Source organism: Choristoneura fumiferana, chromosome 5 (genome assembly GCF_025370935.1).
Source record: "Choristoneura fumiferana chromosome 5, NRCan_CFum_1, whole genome shotgun sequence".
Lineage (NCBI taxonomy): Eukaryota > Metazoa > Arthropoda > Insecta > Lepidoptera > Tortricidae > Choristoneura > Choristoneura fumiferana.
The window spans coordinates 7,947,668-7,967,678 of record NC_133476.1 but is presented as its reverse complement, the minus strand read 5'-3'; the positions used below and the strand labels follow the sequence as shown (position 1 = coordinate 7,967,678).

At 36.3% G+C, this 20,011-nt stretch overlaps 3 protein-coding genes across 4 annotated transcripts; 2 read left to right on the top strand and 1 right to left on the bottom strand.

Annotated features, from left to right (window-relative positions):
• The first annotated feature begins 877 nt into the window (after positions 1 to 877).
• Positions 878 to 7,844, top strand: LOC141428037 (uncharacterized). 2 transcript variants are annotated; one of them, XM_074087729.1, is made up of 3 exons: positions 878 to 1,594; positions 2,621 to 2,828; positions 6,984 to 7,844. In XM_074087729.1, exons 1-3 carry the CDS (start codon positions 1,237 to 1,239, stop codon positions 7,159 to 7,161), a joined length of 744 nt encoding a protein of 247 aa, XP_073943830.1. In that variant the 5' UTR covers positions 878 to 1,236; the 3' UTR covers positions 7,162 to 7,844. The 2 variants fall into 2 exon arrangements, with proteins under 2 accessions (XP_073943830.1, XP_073943828.1); XM_074087727.1 differs by having other exon boundaries at positions 881 to 1,594; positions 2,603 to 2,828.
• Positions 7,845 to 10,675: 2,831 nt separating this feature from the next.
• On the bottom strand, positions 10,676 to 17,245 carry LOC141427793 (uncharacterized). Its single transcript, XM_074087382.1, has 6 exons — positions 17,165 to 17,245; positions 16,847 to 17,086; positions 16,474 to 16,576; positions 15,859 to 15,965; positions 14,159 to 14,284; positions 10,676 to 11,005 (listed from the first exon to the last, which is right to left on the bottom strand). Exons 1-6 carry the CDS (start codon positions 17,243 to 17,245, stop codon positions 10,676 to 10,678), a joined length of 987 nt encoding a protein of 328 aa, XP_073943483.1.
• A 504-nt stretch (positions 17,246 to 17,749) lies between these two features.
• Positions 17,750 to 19,453, top strand: LOC141427792 (heat shock 70 kDa protein 14). Its single transcript, XM_074087381.1, has one exon. The coding sequence runs from the start codon at positions 17,973 to 17,975 to the stop codon at positions 19,389 to 19,391; it is 1,419 nt and encodes a 472-aa protein (XP_073943482.1). The 5' UTR covers positions 17,750 to 17,972; the 3' UTR covers positions 19,392 to 19,453.
• The last annotated feature ends 558 nt before the right edge of the window (positions 19,454 to 20,011 follow it).

Below are 20,011 nucleotides of genomic sequence, written 5' to 3'. Positions count from 1 at the left end.
TAGTTGAAAAAATAATTATAAAAATTCCTATAGTACGTTCATAAATAGGTTACTATAATGCCTAGTGTTCTATTTCCATTTACATATGTTTACATTTGGAAAAATTAAGGACTGTCATAGTCAATACAATACGACTAAGTTCACAATGATGTTCAGCTAATCAGCGGAGCTCCTATTCATGGCGCCTAGGTTTCATCATTTCCAGTCTATTTACGTTGCATTTACATGTTACATTTGGAAAAATTAAGGACTGTAAGTCAATGTCGACGGACCTAACCTATAAGAAACAGACTGATCGGAAGCCGTATTGTCTAACAAGACCTTGCATTTTAAACTAAAGTCTGACCATTATTTGAATAGAAACTTTAGGTGCGACGACGAGGGTAGCGAGGGGGAGCGTGTTAGGTTCAACTATGACCAAAACAAGCACGAGCCGAGCGAAACGAGCGTGCCGCGGCAGCGGCCGGCGAGTGCCAGAATTGTAGTATATGCATTTTTCTTAGTGAAAATTCAGTGTCTAGTATGTATTTCAACCATTATAGAAAACATACTGTATATATTATGAAAATATGCTTTTTGTGCCATATGACTAAGAACCATTATGCATTGTAACCATTATATATTTTGACCACTACCTACGCATTTCAACCTTATGCGTTTAGAACTTATGTCAAATAACTTTATATATTTTGATGCATTATATTTTATAATTTTCGGTATTTCAACTGTATGTATTTCAACCGATATGTATTTTAAATTTAAACATTATAATACGTACCCATCAAAAGGACATAATCTATTAGATATGTATGTTGTATGCGCACTCTACCTACAGTTTGATAATAATAAGATTATTTCAATAGGCAGGGTTGGTGTAGGTACCTAAGTAATTACGTAGTTCACAAAAGCCGCTTTCAAAGTTTGCGTGTGAATCCGTACTCCGTACTTCTCTAACATTAAGCATCTAAGTAGGTACTTAAGTAGTTCAGACGATTCGCATGCGTCACGCCTCGTATTCGAAGACAGGTGCTGCGCTGCGCGCGCGCACACGAGCCATAAGTTCCCCGCCTGTTGCATCGTTCGCTTGTCGATGACCACAGACACCGTGCCGAGCATAACAAACAGATCCTACCAAGCAATACAGCCCATAACGTGCCATATAAGGGCGAAGTGTGGTGAAGTGTGGTAATGTTTAACCCTTCTGGGTGGTGGGTGAAACAGTGACAGTGTGTGACAATGCCGGGACATGCAGGGAGCCCCTACTGGGCCGCTGTGGACTTCGACAGTGAAGAAGAACAGGACGCAAATAACCACCGGGTCTATTTAGACCCTTGGGACAACGAAGTCTACGGGATAATTCCAGACAATACAGACAGTCAAGGAGAAAATTTCAATTCCTACGTCGGCGAACCAGTCAGTTCTAGTTTTTACTACGTGCCGACCAAAAACTATGACTCTGAAGAAGACGCACCAGCTCCCAGAAGGAACATAACCCCTCCTGAACAGATTATTCCGTGCGAATATGCCGTGTACGGGAGGAAAGTATCGCGAGCAATTATGCCAGAAATGCCTATCTACAGCGAGAGACCGATGCGTGAGTATTATCTTAATTTATGTAGCATTACAGGCCTGTTTGTTTATGAGTTGAATAAAACTGGAACTAGAATTAAGAACACCTGGGTAATTACCTGCAGATGTTTTTAATATTATACTTAATAGAATAGAAGTTCTACTTTGCTGACGCAAATACTACATTCTTTATTTCCTTGTTATTAAATGATACATTTTAGTTAAAAGATTATTAATTAACTAGCTTTTTCCCGAGGCTTCGCCCGCGTGAAATTCAATATCGCGCGCCGTTCTCTCGGGAACTGTGCATTTTTTTTTCGGGATAAAAAGTAGCCCATGTCACTCTCTGGCCCATAAACTATCTCTATGCCAAAAATCAAGTCGATCCTTCACTCCGTTTAGACGTGAAAGACGGACAAACATACAAACACACACACTATCGCATTTATAATAGGTATATGTATGGATAGCGCATCGACTTTACCTTTAGGTAGAGCAACCTAAATTTGCAGTTTCTATAGGGACCAAGCTGCAGTGGGTAAATAGTAACACTTAATAAGTTATTTACTTAAGTAGTAGCGTTACGTTATTTTCGTTTTTGGACTCCTTAATTACCCTAAATGTAAAATTAAGTATATACTTAATTAACTAAATTACGAACGCAAACCCGATTTACCTTTTGAAGTCGTTAAAAGGGGCATTTTAAAGAAATGTAGATCATTTCAGGCAAATCACGACAAAGGAAGCTATGTATTTAATTATATTATGTTATACCTGCCAGCCCGTTAGACCCCCTAATCGAAACGGGCTTAATTGACTATCATTCCATTTGGTGCGAACATATATACGATTCTTGTTGAGAAACGTTTTCTCTCTCAATCATTAAATATAATGACCAAAGTAGGCAGTCAAGTTAGCTGCTTTAAAAAAATAATAGGCACATTTGAATTCTTTGAATCTAAAATCACACTTCCCATTTAAAAGATGAGTTTTTATAGTAAATGGTGAATAAATTTGTTTATCTCTGAACCAGAACCAACTCTGCATGCAGGGGATCGCAGAAGGTCGATGTACATCGAGGAGCCCGTGTACGCGCCCCATCCGATGCTGTACGAGCCCTTATACGGACACATGCTGCCACCACCACCCGGCTTCCTGCCTCCACCCCCTCGCTCCAGGATGTCACTTCCGCACCACCCTGAGTACATGATAGCTAATCTTGGATACAGAAAACATAGCCAACATAGAAGACACTCCAGGTACAATTTTATTTATCTTGACACTTTGTCTAACGATGATGTACCTACTGCCACTTTCTAGTCGTTACAGCTTCCTCGTGTGGTTACGCACATTGTCACCATCCACCATGTCAGTGTAATGTGCTATGTGAATGAATGACTTATACTTAGATAAGGACATTAAAGAAATGGCTACCTCAGTATACTCATGTGCAAAAATCAACTCAACACATCTTACGGTATTAACGTACAGTTGGTATCCAAGTAACTGCTCCTCGATTAATCTATTACCGCGGTGTAAAAACGTGCAAATTCAAGCACTCAAACGTTAAAGCAAAAACAAAATCGTAATAATGATGCTCACATAGCATTTCATAGCGTTAACCGCGTAAATAAACACGGCGTTCCGCCCGGTGCCCACAAATGCCAGCTCTCAAGATGGCCGTTTCACGAGACGTAGACGGTTTTCACGCAACGACACGATCAATAGAAACCTCACGGGAACCATCGTCAGATTAGATCAGAGGATTTCTAACTCACTCTCAAGATCTGGTCGCATACACATACAACCGACTATTTCCATGGCCACTGGTCTTTGGCCTATAATTAACGCTGCAATAGCGAAAGTCCATTGCATGAGATGCACTTTTTGTATGTGATTTATTTATTAATAGGATATTAGTTAGGAACATACTCGCGGAATAATTACAAGTCTTATGCCATGCCTTTATAGGTTTAGATACAATTTAAATTTTTAAGGTCTAGGTTTATTTTTAGTTTATTTTTTTTTTATTTATGAGTGGGTGTGTATGCAAAAATTAGTTGTACTTATATCAAAAACTAAAGTACAGTACCTACAGTTGCCACAAAAGTCAGGTCAATTTATTTCTCGAATGTATAAGTTCTCGTTCCCATCACCGAAGCGCAAGACGCTCTACGTACCTTCCATGGAAAGCATTAGCGACAAAAACGCACATAAGTACCTACATTACACGTTGTTCGGTGCACCATGTAAGTAAGTTAAGTACTTTATCTGTACCACTACCATGAGTTTACAGTGACCGTACTCGATAGCGACGGCGTAAATGATTTGTATGGAGAATTGTACAACGCCTCTACAGATAATTTACGCCATCGCTATCGAGTACGGTCACTGTACTCATGGTAGTGGTACTGGTAGGGTTGGCAAAGATAAAATTGCATTCATACTGGTACTTTTGATGACCTTTAACACTAAACAACCAGTGGTACAGTCACCTGCATTAATAGGTACCTGCCACAACGGAGTGTGTAAAAATATCTGACATGTCCTACCAGCCCTAAAAAATAGACACATATTAGATATTATTTGCACGCTTTGTTGTGTCAGATACCTATTGGTGCTGTGCTGTACCTATAAAAATAACACTAAAGTGTGATGGTGAAAACAACAGAACAGGATTTATATATTTCATAGATATTAATGTAGGCACCGTTACTATCGTTACTATGCACCTATTGTGCGGTTAGGTGGAACGCCATTCCCGCGGTCATCTAAAGTTCAAATTTATTGTCTGCAAAATACTTATTTTCTCAGATGTGCTGCCTTAAGTAGTAGCTTCAAATACCAGCCCTATACTCAGGCTTAGCTATTATTATAGCGACGCCTCGTACATCCATCGTGTGAATGTGCGCTAGTTTTTTGCTTCCTGCAAATGAAAGTTGCACCTGTGTGAATCTTGCTCGTTTCTTGTTTGTTTGGCTTTACCAGAGAAACCGCCGGCATTGACCCCGCGTTGACCGTTTGCGTCAGACACCCGTAACACCACATGCACTAAGTGTATTTACTGATTGATGTTTGAGTAATCTCATTACAAGATGACTTATTACTTATTACGAACGGAAATGTGGAATGCGCGTAACCGATTACACGATACGCTGTTTCCTAAATTGGTGGCAAAAGTTTGTTATTTAAAATGGTAATATTATGTAGACCGACTTTTGTTTATAAAATACAAGTGATTTACGACATTTCGTTTAAATAACAACATGCCCGTATTTGAATCGGATTTCCAAGAATTATGAATACTTACCGAAAGTGCATTACTAATGCATGGATTTTCTATTTAGTCTCTTTCTCTCTATTTATTTAATCTAGGAATGTGACTATTAATTATAAAACAGGATTACATTTTTGATAAAATTATAAATCGATCGATGATAATACCTGGCTACGTATTGGAAAATATAACTTGGGTAAGAATAATAAATAATTCATTTTAATTTGGAACAGCTTTCTCAGGTACCTAATTCCTAGCTTCAGAGATTTTTTTATTGTCAATTTCCTTAGATACGAGCATTTATCAGATCAGAATATGTCACTTCACCAGCCGCACTTGTTATATTGAAGTCTTTTGTTATATTTTTGGTACTTACGTAATTACACAATTATTATCTTTTCGATTCGATTGGCTTAGAGACACAACCATTATAAAATTTTACTATCCGTGATAGATCTCTTGCGCTCGAAACGACACGCTTTGATGAAGGTGAGGTTAATTGCTCTTTTGAAATAAATTTTAGGAGTGCACCGGAAATAATGGACATAGTAGCATAAGAGCAATTACTCGGCACACCCCACTTTCTAGTCACGGATTACGTGAACGAGCATTGTGAGGTAAATTTAGCGGATAGCTAGAAAGTCAACTCATACTGCCCAAGTGGCCATGCTCCTCATAATTGTCTCGAGTCATGTCCATGGTCCACACCACAGTGCTAGCGAATCGGTGCAAAGTCGTAACGTAGGAAGTAAGATTACGATATTCCATGTCATGATCCGTTGACATGGATGAAAGATCGTAATCGTTGCGAGTGTTAAGACGGTTCAGTTACGTATATATTGAACGGTCTATTTGCACGTTATTGGAATCTCTTTTGTAATATGCAATGACTGTGCAAAACAACGCATATATTTGATTAAGATTCTTGAGGTAATTAATGGCATTAGGCCATGTTTATTTGGTATGTAGAGAGGCACATAAATTGTTATGCAATGGACGTTAGTCTAAGATTAGTTAAGCACGTGATTTTAACGAAGTCGATGGAGTACTTTCAGATATTAACAACTAAGCAGATAGTGACCAAGTTAAATTGTTTGCATTAGTTGGATGTCCTTTTAATTCCTTATATATAGCTGAATTGATTTAGATCCAATCTATCTATTCTATTGGAACGATTTCATCGTATTGGCTGTAGAGGTACCTACGTACGATCCCACAACACTGGTTTTTATCATTTGGCAAACAACGTTTAACAAATGATCATTTCACAAACAAAGTTTCGCAAACTATGCATTTCACAACCACTTCATATCACAAACTGCTCATATCATAAATGATCATTTGATAAATCATCATTTAAAAAATGACCATTACCCAAACAACTCATTTTTCAAACTAGTTATTTTAAAAAAACATTAATTTATAAATGATTATTTGAGAAACCATTTACATAACATGTTTAAGTTGGTAGTGTTTGGTTCTAGTGGCTCGTTTTTGTTTCGCATTCCTTTAGGTCGCAGTTCTAACCTAATACCATACCTAACCAACTATACGTACTGACAGTAGTTAGTTTTTCTATGGGTTCCAACCTAACCTAACCTACTGTAGTGGCAGCAGTTAATTTTTTCTTAGGGTCACAGTTCTAACCTACGAACCAACTTTACTGGCAGAAGTTATTTGTCTTAGGGTCTCAATTCTAACCTGACCTGACCATTTTCTTAACCAAGTTAACCTGAGCTACAGGCACCTCTAAATATTCTGAATTAAGTGTTTACCAAATTATACATTTTATTAAACGTTTTTTTTGCCAAACGTTGATTTGACAAACGTGGTTTTGCCAAAGTATCAAAATAAAAATAATAAATGAATAGTTTGCCAAATAATTATTTGTTATATGATGGCTTGTCAAATAAAGAGTTTGTGAAATGATCAATTAGTGAAATGTGGTGTTATAAAACGATTAATTTGTGAAACAAAAGTTTGCGAAACGTTGTTTGCTAAATTAATATTTGTTGAAATGTTTGTTGCCAAATGATTGGATACCCACCTCACTACTATGACTGACTAGGTATTACTTTTCGAACAGGGGATGAAAAATCTCTACCCAGCTTTCTGTTAAAATTCCATTTGTTTTCAGATTACCGGATGCATACGAGCACTTCGCAAACGAGAGACTGTCTCCAGATTACGAAGACTGGGCCCGGCCACTTCCCAAAACAGCCCCCGACAATTTCCATCTGTCGCGGTACGGGCACCTGCAGATTGACTATTCTTGCTCCTGGAACTCGCTTGACAGGCTTATTCGTAACCAGTAGCCGTATGTTTAGCTTAGTTGGACTATAAAATTTACGTTTATTACATATCAAGTAAAATGGTGTTCTATATAAACGAATATAAACGGCAATGAAGCTTGAATTCGCTCTACATCTCCGCACGTCTATTTTTAACACATGTAATTTGAATATAATTGTAATGGTTATTATGTTTTCATCAAAATGTAGTTATTGTATGATCAGGTCTTGATCATAGACCGTTTTCTAATTCCTTAGCGACCGTTTTATTTGAAAAAAAAAAAGTCCAAAGGTTAAAGAACTTGAAGAGAATGATTTGATCACTTCCTACATTTATAACTGATTGTTTAGTAAATATTACTGTGAACCAGCATAACCTGTTGTCCAAAGTTTTATTTAACAAATGAATATGATTCGAGACGGCGGCGAAGAAAGTTTGAAATACATATTTACATTTTATTGACGGACAGAAATTTTAGAAAAGTTTTAGTTAAACCAAAAACACCCTCTTCATTTTTTACTTATTTAGGCGTACCTAACTTAGTCATTTCTTGAAAATTTTTGTTTGAGTTGTTAATCTTAATATACAAAATATCCCAACATATTAGTTGGTGCTTTTGGAAAACTAGAAAATGTTTATTGAAATTGTAAAAGTTGGTGAGATGCTAAATGCGGCCAAAGATAATAAATGTTATGTTTTAGATTAATCTAAGTATGTTTTATTCACGTGTCTCCTTTGCCAGCTGTGGAAAGGAAACGATGTTCTAACGTTCGTTGACTTTTTGCAGAGAACCAACTTCCTATTAGAAAATTTCCCTCGGGTTGTCAATAAACAGACATTTTCTTATCGAGCCACGATTACTCGGCACTTTCGTAGCATGAGGAGTTATTATCTAGATTGCTATATTTATGTTGAACTACGGTTAACTTTCGATATTTCATTAGATTGAGTCTATATTCTTCAACCGAATGAACTTACGGACGCTTTCACAGTTTGTCTCAGCAGGTCGTGGATACTACGAACATTATCTAATCTCTCTCTCTCTCTCTCTCTCTTTCTCTAATCCAAACTTATAAATAAAATACTCGTGGCATATCAAACTACCTACTGAAGTCAGAGACTTTAAAAGGACCCGACCTAAAGTATGTAAAATGTAGTTTCAATTTCATATCCTGAGGTTTTGATATGTTATAGATAGTCCTGAACAAAAGTCTAAACTAAACTAAACTCTGAAAGGTACTCGGAGACAGAGGTAGCACCCTTAGAGCCTTTTGTTCAGGACTTTGAAATCTATAAAATATCAAAATCTTAGGATATTTAACTGAAACCACTTTAGGTCCAGGGTCCTTTGGCAAACATAATTTTTTAAGGGTCATAGAGGTTTACTACAAGGGATTTCTTTAAATACTACGGGATAGGGAATCAAAAGGGATTCAATAATACTATCTGACTAGCTGATAAAGAAACTATTAGAGATAGAAATATATTTTGGCACATATAGAAGGGTATGGCCGCGAAAAGTTGTACTTTATGTTTGAAGCTCGCACTTTACCCCTCGTAAAAAAATAATACAAAGGTATAATGGCAAACGACTTAGGACATAATATTCTAAAACGTTTTTCCCATACGACAAAATAATGAAATATTACAAAACAGTAATATTGGTTAAGCACCAAAAAACTGATGAAACGCTAAAAAGTTGGCAAAAAAAATGAATTTTAGTGTTACCTTGCAGAACTTAAACGAGTGCAATTTTTTAAAGAAAATAAGTATACATATAAAACCAGGCTCAGCAAACTTGGCAAGAAATCACCCTTAAACTAGTTAAGCTAACAATCTTCTATCTGAATATGTCAGGATATTAAACGTGTTTAAGTACGTGGTCCCGAAAATCGTTCCAAACGTAACACACACTTTTTATATGCATGGGATTTTTTTGTTTCTTATTGTAGCAACAATGTTCTAGATTTTTTAAGACGGGCAATACTATTAGTATACTGGTAAAACTTTTGAATCGGGTAACGTCTCATTTGTCTACACAATTGAAGGTTTTTGCAACAAGGAAAGGTGAAATTTGGAATGATTGAATTGTTAGTGGAACTTTTTTGCGAGATATGTATTGAAAATAAGTGTAATTGTTATTCTATTCGAAGTATGGATTGTTTTCCTTATTTATTATGAAGGCTCACGGCAGTAGCTTCAAAAATATCGGCTGTAGAGCAACTTGTATTTTTTTCATTTAATGTGTTACGGTTTGTGCGTTACTTGTGTTATGTTTTGCGTGATGTGTGTTGCTCTGTGCGTTGCGTGTGTTACGTTGTGAGTTATAGTAACACATTGGATCCTACATAAAGGCAAATCCACAACGCTTTATTATTTAAGTATATTAACAGCGAGACTAAATTCAAATTTTAAAATTTTAATCTTACTTAATCAATTAAGACATGTCAGTTGCTTGTTATACTGAGATAATAGGCATCATCATTTATAGAATAGTTTCTTTTAGGGTAGCCGTCATCGAAACCGATGAGGAGGACTTATATATACTCAGATAAATTATTTTTTATTAATAATTAAACCAATTCTTACTACAGGCTTTTTGGTGAAGGCAAATATGACGAGGAAACCTGCACATATGCAAAAAAAAAGTAACTGCCAAATTGAGAACCTCCTAATTTTTTGTACTCGGTCATAAAAATCGTATGTGAACGTACCTTATGTGTGTTAGTGTGTTATGTGTGTTATTTTTTTCCAATGTGTTAAGGTACAACTTTTCGCGGCCATACCCAGAAGATAGAGTCATACCTAAAAGTGCAACCTTCTACGCAAGCAAAGTCGTGCCTATAAATTGCACCTTTAAATTTAACGTATTTAAAGGGTAGGTACTTACCTTCTCTTAATATGGAAGGTACCAAATATTGCAGCTGTCATGGCTACCTAATGGAGGCCAACCTTCAAGCATCCAATAAATAATCTATTCACGCTCCAGAGGAACTATGTACCCAAATATGCACGCTCGAACTGGTCAAATGTAGGTCGTTGACGTAACTTATGCATAGGTAAGTAATTTTCATAATCGCATTCTTATTCACACAAACCACGTGCGATATAAGATAAGGCATCAAACACATTAAAATGAACATTTTGGCTAGAAATAATGTTGGTTATTGCGCAACTTTTGATATTATAAGTACGTTCTAATTTTTTGAGGAAGTAGAAAAACTACACGAATTTTCATGCATGATGATTTTATTTGCGCGCATTGTTAATATGTAGGTAATAAATGACCTCTGTCTTTAAAATATTTCGAACGTCAGTTTTTTTTAGTTCGGCAGCTTTTGTAGGATTGAGATTACATTTTGGCATCTTGGCATGTTTTAATTACAAGTGTTTTTTAATCTAGCTAACTTTGTCTGTCTAACCTCGTTAGAACCGTTTAAAACGTAATTAAATTTCAAAGTTTTTCTCATTTTAAAATGATAATAACAGATAACAACTTAACACTTTATTAGGATGCAACCATACACGTAAAACTGATTAAAAATCCAAGAACTCCTTATCATTATAAAGCTTCCTTTTCTTGGTAATGTTGAACTGGCCCTTCTTCTCAGTTTTTGGGAGTACAGGCGGTTTGTTACCATAATAAGTCACTTGCAAAGAGTTATGAGCCTTTGGTTTCTGACAGACAGTGCTCAGCTTCTTTCGCTCTTCAGGCATTGGACTCAAGTCTACGGTGCATGAATCCTGATACGGGTCCCTATCTGTCGAGTATGGTCTTTCCACTTGGGATTCAGATGGATAAGAGCTCTGAGCTAAATACTGCTTAAACTGACTTTGCTTAAGTTTCTCTTCCAATTCTTCAAGCCTCTACGAGTGGGGAAATAACAGCAATTATTAAGTGAAAGTGTTGGATTCTGTTGGATTAGGTGGATCTGGTAAATCTTGTTTTTATGGACAATAGACTTAGTAGGCTACTGAGTTTGTTCACGTAACTGAACTAGATTGTGGAGATAATTAGCACGGTTTTGATTATTTGGTGCGAGTCGGAAATAGCTGAATTATGCTGACTTTGACATGACGTTACGCTACCGAGATATAACTGCAAATAGTGTATAATGATAGGAAGCGGAGTAACTTAGGTGAGTATATATGTTGATACGCTAGAATAACTCGCATTAATATAAATTATAATAGTACAGTCAAGTTCATATAGTTCTGAATTAAAATTTAAGGAAAAACATATATGTGAGTGAACTCTATTGTTACGGCGTAAAATCTGATATTTTTGATAGAATTTTTGCTCAGAAGTACAAGAACTCGACGTACCTACATACTGTTTAAAACTTTTACAATTATCAGGATTCTGTATAATGTAGTTGGCAAAAACGTATCCCGTATTAAGGGATAGACCTTTATAGATGCGTTCATTTCATTTATCACACCTTTATGGCACCAATGGCCTCTTTAAGTGGGCTTCGGCCACACGAATGCCTTTCATAATTATGATTGGAACCCCATAGACCTATGCTCGGAAATCCATACTAACAAGAATAAGAATCATAATATTGCCTAGGTACAGATCTCAGCCATTGTACCTACACGTTGGTAAATGTTACAAGAAATAAATGCAATCTGTTAACCCAGCATTAAACAAACATAACTCGCAAATGTGAAGTACAGATTACACAATGTTTCAACTTTAATTCTTCACACGCAATACAACTGTCTATCGCGTAAAACACTGCTGCACAGTGAAATGCAGTGCAATATTAACATGACCCAACCTTGGAAGTAGGTACATGCACAATCATCATCATTATCATTACACCTTCAAAAGTATGCCTTTTTTAAGGGATTGATTTAATCTCAAACTGTATCAACTGGGTACTTTGGGTATATATAGTTGACGCTGCAACCAATTATTCCCAAGCGACTTTAGAAAAAACACTTTATCTTAGCCCAAAGTCAAATTCAACAGGATAAGGTAAACGTCCGAGACCTATATTCACTGTCCCAGTAGTTGCCATCTTTAATATTATGTATTACCAAGAGGTGTCAGCAGGGTGTCATCTGCAGGGTATTATTAGTGAGTGGAGCACTAGGACCTTAACTATTAACACTATAGGATAGGAGACTTAGGTATACCTGTGCCTCCTGTGATAAGTGATACAAGTGCAAAATCGTCATTCTACAGGAGAGCGAAAATAAGATTTAAAAAAATCTGGTTTGAAAGTACTTTTTTTATACATAAAAATATATTCTATATACGTGCATTTAGTGTTTTTCGGTAAATATTGTAAGTTCGAAGAAAATCGCGAAAAACGTGTGAGTTGTATTGAAATGTCTGAGTGAATAATATGTGTTAGATGATATAAGTTCAGTGCAACCCTGGAGCACGCCCATAATATCTCTTGGTGTAAACTGATAATGATATACATCAACTTGTAAAACACACTCACTCACTCAGTCACTCAGCGTAATATGTTCCCAGCTCAATGTTGCTTAAAGTAAAGTAAAACATAAAACCCTGAATACTTAATTGTTTTTTTGACTTTGTACCCCGTTACAAATAAAATTTAGGTACCTAACTTATATTAGTTTGCAAAAAGTTAAGTAACTTATATATCAGTTTGCAGCGACACTGATGCGAGCAGGTCCCGCGCACTCCCAATCCCGCGTCACCTCACCCTCGCGCGGTCAGACCACGCTCTTTATACTCGCACTTGTATCACTTAACACAACTGTTATTGCATAAATATTTTACGGGAATAGTGTGACTTTTAGATATAATTCAATTTGTATACTTATCTAAAATGTGTTTGTGAAAAATGATTCATGACGAGATGTATCACTTATCACAAAAAATGTATCAAATTTGTCTCGCATTGGTAGTAGTACATGTTGAATTGTACCCTGGTCTCGTTTTAGAAAAGTTGGTCAAAAGTGGTATAACTGTAGATATATATCAATATTTCAGAAAAAAAAACGGAAAATAAAATGTGAAAATAAATTCAATTTCACTTTTGCCACAAAACACGAAAATAACCTTTAAAGCAATTACATAAAGGGGTTACAACTTGATATAATAATATAATATTAATAATGATATCACGGGACAATTCACACCAATTGACCTAGTCCCAAAGTAAGATTAACAAAGCTTGTGTTATGGGTACTAAGCAACGGATAAATATAATTATATAGATAGATACATACTTAAATACATATTAAACACCCAAGATGTGCACGATTTTTTACTTGCTGCTAGTATCACTTTTCAAAAAATTATCTCCGAAACTATAGCACCTAAATGTATGTGAGATAGACCCAAAACTTCGTTATTTTTTTTTCTGATTATTTCTAAATAAAAACACACAAAACATACAAAAGGTTACAAGTCGAGTTACATCACTGATCACAGGAGGCACAGACCTTATCTATTAAGATTCGAGTGACATCAAGCTTGCTATTGCCATACAAAGTCATTTTGACAGTTCATAATAAGTCATTGTTTTTACTGACGACACCTTTCTCACCTGCTAACATACGCAGCGAACGTGTGATAATGAAGGAGCAAAGTAAAAAGATGAGAATTATTTGTTTTTATTTCTTTACAAGTTCCTTCTTTCTCGACTTGTATCGGATCTCCAGCGAAAAAATGCTCGATAGTTCCGATAAAGATACTGGCCAAAAAGCTACTGTAAATAATCTAAAAGGTGGTGTTCCCAAATCATGTCAATTTATTAGTGGTTTTAATTATCCAATTGCCATTGCTACTCGCAGATCGCGAGAGTGGAGACCGCGGATCGGCAAGCGCAGCGTTGGACGTCGACAAACGTGATGGACGGATGACCTGGTTAAAGTCGCGGGTTCACGGTGGATGCAAGCCACTTCCAACCAGGTAACTGGAGGTCTATGGGGGAGGCCTATGTCCAACAGTAGACGTCCTATGGCTGATATGATGATGATGATGATTGCTACTCGTACTTTATCCACTAGGGAACAAGTTCTGAACCTTACCCTTCGATACGCGTCGATATTAGCATCGGTGCGAGCCGCTTGTCTTGCCAACTGTTCCTGCAACTGAGCAACTGTGGCCGCACTTCGTTGGATTTTCTCTTCGTATTCTAACACCACCTCGTTCATCTATAAAGTCAAAAAGTAAGTAAGTAAGTATACTTATAAATATAAGATTCTTTAAGACTAGAGTGAAGCTTTAGTGATCCAGTGAGATATCTTTGGCCTCATCCGCACTTTTAATCGTGAGATAGGGGTCAATCACAGGACAGTTAAATGTAAATAATAACTCTCCTTGCAGTCGAGTAAAAAACAGGTCAAGAGCATGTTGGACACGCCCAAGATAGGGTTCCGTAGTCATTACGAAGACATCAAGGAGTATTTTACTCTGAAACTACTGTTAAGAACAAGCTGCTATTTATTCTTAAACTACCTACTAATAAGAACAAGTCTTAAGCAATCTTAGCCGCTATAATTTTCCTTTTAAATTTGATATATTTACTACCATTCTGATTTTTTTCAAATTTCTCCAGCCAACAGTTTGTTTTTAGAGGGGGGAGGGGGGGACGCTCGATTTTAAACTGAATAGAAAAATCGTGCTAGCAACCCCCCGATGGTTTTAAAAGACCTATCCAACGATACCCTAAACTATAGGGTTGGTCGAAAAAAAACACCCCCACTACGTATATGGGGTTCCCCTTCGCATATTTTTATGTCATAATTCTATTTTGCATAATCTGTTTACGCATAATAATAGTATTTATGCTGAAACTGTTTTCGCATAACAGTTTACGTAGAATTCTCTTACGCATACATAACCAATGTAAGCCGAATGGGCTTTACGCATAATTTGTGAATTCCGAATATTGTTTAGGCAGAAAATTACTTAGGTACGCATAAATAAGTTACGCAGAAAGTTACTTTCGCATACTTAATGTAACTTTGCCTATGCCTATAAATGATTATTAAATAAAAGTTTTTTATTACCTAAGCTTAGGTACATACTAACCTAATCCAATCTACTTCTCTGGAAAGTAGAAATATTCATATGAATTTAATGACTCTGAGGCGAAAGTCAACGGAGCTCTGCTTCGCGAAGCTCCTATTCCGCCTAGTTAAAATACTAACCTAACCTAACCTATAGTTGAGCAATCACGTTACCTGGGTTTTCTTTATTGCGGGGGCTTGCCCCCCCCCCCCCCGTCCCCCTTTTCCTGTTTCGCCTGTCCAAGTATCAAATATTCATTTTTTTTAAACCTTCGTAGGATTATGTTTGTTTTTGTATGTGAGGCTCTGTGGCTGTGCGGGATTATGCAATATAATTCGGCCATGTTAATATTATGCTAAAATAAATTCGGGTAAACCATTTTTCGGCGTACCTATACAGAATTATGCCGAACTAACTTTCGGCAAGTTTAAGATTCGGCGTAAATAACTTATGCGAGACCTGTTTGTTATGCGTAATAAGTTTTGGACATAAAAAAGTATGCCAAATAGATGTCACCCGTAATTATTATGGGAGGTACCCTACAATTTTTTTTATTAGATATTTTTTTATTTTACCACTTTGTCGACGTAATTGATATGTAAATAATATATTCATGCCAAATTACAACTTTCTAGTAGGTACTAACGGTCTCTGAGCTTAGCCGCGGAGGGACAGACTATTATGCCTGTACACAGAGCAGAGCCGTATAGATTACCTTATCCCTATAAGAAGATTCTTGCTCTTTATTCTTTGCGCGTAATTCTTCAATTGCGCAGGACATCTGCGCGGCTTGTGTATCAAACTCTTGTTGGATCTGTTGAACTGAGGGTAACGATTAGGTACCTACTTAAACGATACTTAAGCGAAAAGAAACAGTATATAAAATGTTGATGGAAGACCTAAAGTTTTACTGTGTAAAATTAATGCCAAAGATAAGTTTAAATAGTGGCAACATCAACATTGATTCTAAAAGGAAACAAACACTAATATTTTTAACCCCCGAAGCAAAAGGAGGAGTGTTTTATGTTTGACCGCTATATATGTCTGTGTTTCTGTCTGTGTCTGTCTGTGGGACGGGACCGTAGTTCTTAAACGGGTGGACCGATACAGTATTGTTTATTTTAAATGGTTCGTCTTAGACATGTTTCATCAAAATCGGTTCAGCCGTTTTTGAAATATTGAACTTTTCTATTCCTCTTATATTCTTAATTCTATGGGGAATAAATATTGATATAATTTAACCCCAAATGTTTTTAGGTTCCTAATAACAAACCAAAACTTACTCGGTGTAACAACTGATTTCCAACTAAGATAGGGACTCAATACTAACTTTTTCTTTCATTAGCGATTGTTATTCCCTCCATCTGTTTCTCATGGGCTCCACGTAACTCCTGAACGGCAGCATTGTGCTTCTGTACTAAACTTTCTTTGTCCTAGTAAAAAGCAGTTTTTATTTTAAAGTGGAAAATAGACCGGCCACTTGCACTATTGAGGACCCTTGGGGCTGTCGTTAGATAGGTATAATATCTTACTTATCTTACTCATTATTACAGGTTCGCAAAAACTATACCTACCTAGTCATCTGATGTAGAAAAATATATAATCTTGGCACTACCTAGGTAAAATACTTAAAAAGTTTGTTCAGTAGTCACTTTCTATTCATGTGATCGCGTTAAAAAAGTTGTTTATAATTATGGTCAAACCTTCTCTAATCCCAAAATAATGGAATCTTTTGATATAATTTCGTCATGCAACTTCTTAACGTCTCTCTTTACATAAACAAGTTGTGAGACCGTCTCTTGTAGGTTTCCTATCATTTCCCGGGACGATGTCAAATGATAACGATGAGATTTTTCTGTTTCGCGTGAATTTTTTAGCTCTAATTCTAATTTTGCATTTGTTTCACGTAACTTTCTGATTTCTTCTTTTTCTTTTATATATTCCTAAAAATATCAAGTAATTATTAGCACTTATCACACACGACAGAAATCATTTACTTATTTCATTTACTTAACACTTACAATTTTACACTTTGACAAACTCTGTATAACTTTTTGTAATCGATCATTGCATAGAGTTGATTCTTCTTGTTTAATATCCATGTCTTATCATGTTTATCATGTGAATTAATCTTGTTAATTGTGAAGCAATTTTCAAAATAGTAGGTATTGCTTTGAAGACTTTTGTAGTAATCTTTGGTAGTATTCATTCAAATCAAGCACACAAAACAAAACAAAAAAGTTTCTTTCCCGCTCTTTTTTAATCGGTACGTACACTGTTGAAGGTACTCTTAAAAACGTCTAAGATAATTTTAAAATAGTGTCAGAAGCAGTGGTATAAGTGGTGCACCGACTCTTAATGTTGCCATAATAAAATCACTAAAGATATTCCTACGTTCCAATCATATCGTTCCTTTTAAGTTTTCTAAGATTTGATTCAACATGTCGCAAATTATAATAATAAAAAATAAGCTTGTTTTAAATTAAGCTTGAAAAGATACATTTTTTTTATACCGTGTTGAGATCAAGTTGAGATTAACTAAGGATTGTCAAAAATACTAGAAACGAGTTTTCGATTGTGGTACTTATTGGAGTAGTAATAGCATAGCCGCAACAAAAAAAAAACTTGACAGAAAAACGTCTAGACGTTAAAATATTGAGGTTAGAGTTGCAATACTCGCGGCTATTGTTTTTCCTACCTTCACCTTACATAAATATGTGGTCTAGAATTTGTAATATCCAGTCGGTGTTCGATTAAGACAGTTTGTTTAAAGTATTTAATTCTATGTTCATAAATTTGTAGGCCTTCAATTTGTGTGCTGGTCTCATAATGGCAGCTGCCTACGGAATACATTTGGGTAACAGTTCAGCATGTTTGGCTTCATACACCAACGGGGCGCCTTCTGTAATCGCCAATGATGCCGGAGACCGTGTGACACCAGCGGTCATCGCACTTAATGGGACAGAATGGGAAATCGGTCTACCTGCGAAATCTGGACAAGCTTCATCAAAGGCCATAATAAAACATAATAAGCGCCTAATGAACTGCGATTTCAGCGAAGAAGACTTGGCGTACGTTGAATCTTCGTCATCATGTCGCATTCAGAATGAAGAAAAGCTAGTGTATGAATTTGAAACAAGTGAAACTAAAGTATACGCAAATCCTGACAACATTGCTACTAAAATTTACGCAAAACTGTTCACTATTGCAAGCCATTCGATGCGTGATGAAGGTGACCTCAAGCTAGTACTGGCTGCCCCATTGCACTGGTCAGATGCAAGCAGACAGCGAATGATTAAATGTGCTGAATTGGCCGGTTTTGATGTCCTTCAGGTGATGTGCGAACCAGCAGCAGCAATTATGGCTTATAATCTTGAAGACACTGTGGAAGAAATCAATGTGCTTGTGTACAGGCTTGGTGGATCCACCTGTGATGCCACAATTGTCAAAGTGTGTGTAGGTTTTATCTCGGTAGAAAAAAGCATATTCCGTTCAGATTTGGGTGGGCAATGTTTGACCAAAGATTTGGCAAACTATATTGCACAGGAATTCAAGCAGAAGTGGAAGCTAGACCCTCTAGAAAGCAGACGTGCTATGGCCAAGTTACTGAACCATGCTGATAATTGCAAACATATTCTATCAACTATGAACTCTGCTCATGTTCACATAGAGTCACTGTTAGATGGAGTTGATTGGAACCAGAATGTTTCCCGAGCAAGGTTTGAAAATCTTATATCATCCAAGATATCTTCATACATTGAACCAGCTCAGAAAGTTATAGAAGAATTTGATGGAAAAATAAGCAAAATTGTGCTGTGTGGAGGAAGTATGAAGATCCCAAAATTACAATCTGCAATTGCAAACCTGTTGCCAGAAGCTGAGTTACTTTCTGGAGTTAACCCTGATGAAGTGATTGCAGTGGGGTGTGCCCGTGAAGCTGGGCTATTGTTAGATGTGCCCGAAATCACTCTGAATGATATAAACACAAAAGTAGAATTTTTGGGGAGAGATGTCTATCTAAAGTACCTTGATCAAACAGTCAAAATCTTCAAAAAAGGAGCACCACCTTTCACACAAAATGTGTGCAACATTGAGGGAAAGGATGTAAAATCTATCAATTTTACACTGCATGAAAACCCTGAGGAGGAACCATTTGCATCTGAAACTTTTGATGTGGAGACTTTGTGTAAACCTTTTGCTTTAAAAGCTACATTGCAACAGGGTAAAATTGTTTTGCAAGTTGAATAATTATTGCTTCAGAAAATGTTTGTATTGTAATTCCTAACTATAATAAAAAATTCTAAATGGTGTTAATTTGTATCATTTATGTCTCCAACAACAAAGAGTAGAAAATGGATATAAGAGGAATTGAACAAACATTCCATCTTATATTTGTTGCCATTTTTAAGCTTTTTATGTGGAAAAAGTCGCAGTTACATAGTTAAAATGGTTCGGCATCGGCATTTCATTTTTACTATCTACTATTTATTGTGGCTGGCAGTTTAAATTTTAGCCCCTATTTATAAGTTACAAATTCTACTCTGTTTTTTAGTCTAGCAGTGTAGTGTAAGCGGCACCCTCTTTATAATTTTTTTCTTTATATGACGCTGTCTCTTTCAGCAGTTGCAGATTAAATTATGTTGTAGAAATTATGAATTCAAATCCCAAACTGGTTTTTGATTTAGATATAGTGCAGAGTGCAGTAAGTACTGCCTGCATAACAGCACCAGATCTATAATACGAAATTTTCAAACTGGGACAAAAGGCTTAAGCTCCACCGGGGTAGTGAACTTATATTTTTATAAAAGTAAGGCCTATGTCTAGCCTATGCAAATTAATCATAGCAAAGCCTATTTCCTTGTATTTAT

Coding starts and splice junctions, on each gene's coding strand:
- LOC141428037 (XM_074087727.1), top strand. CDS start 1,237: ATGCCGGGACATGCAGGGAGCCCCTACTGGGCCGCTGTGGACTTCGAC. Junction 1,595..2,602: donor CTACAGCGAGAGACCGATGC/GTGAGTATTATC, acceptor TCTCTGAACCAG/AACCAACTCTGCATGCAGGG. Junction 2,829..6,983: donor CAACATAGAAGACACTCCAG/GTACAATTTTAT, acceptor ATTTGTTTTCAG/ATTACCGGATGCATACGAGC.
- LOC141427793 (XM_074087382.1), bottom strand. CDS start 17,245: ATGGATATTAAACAAGAAGAATCAACTCTATGCAATGATCGATTACAA. Junction 17,087..17,164: donor GTTTGTCAAAGTGTAAAATT/GTAAGTGTTAAG, acceptor TGATATTTTTAG/GAATATATAAAAGAAAAAGA. Junction 15,966..16,473: donor AATCGCTAATGAAAGAAAAA/GTTAGTATTGAG, acceptor CGTTACCCTCAG/TTCAACAGATCCAACAAGAG.
- LOC141427792 (XM_074087381.1), top strand. CDS start 17,973: ATGGCAGCTGCCTACGGAATACATTTGGGTAACAGTTCAGCATGTTTG.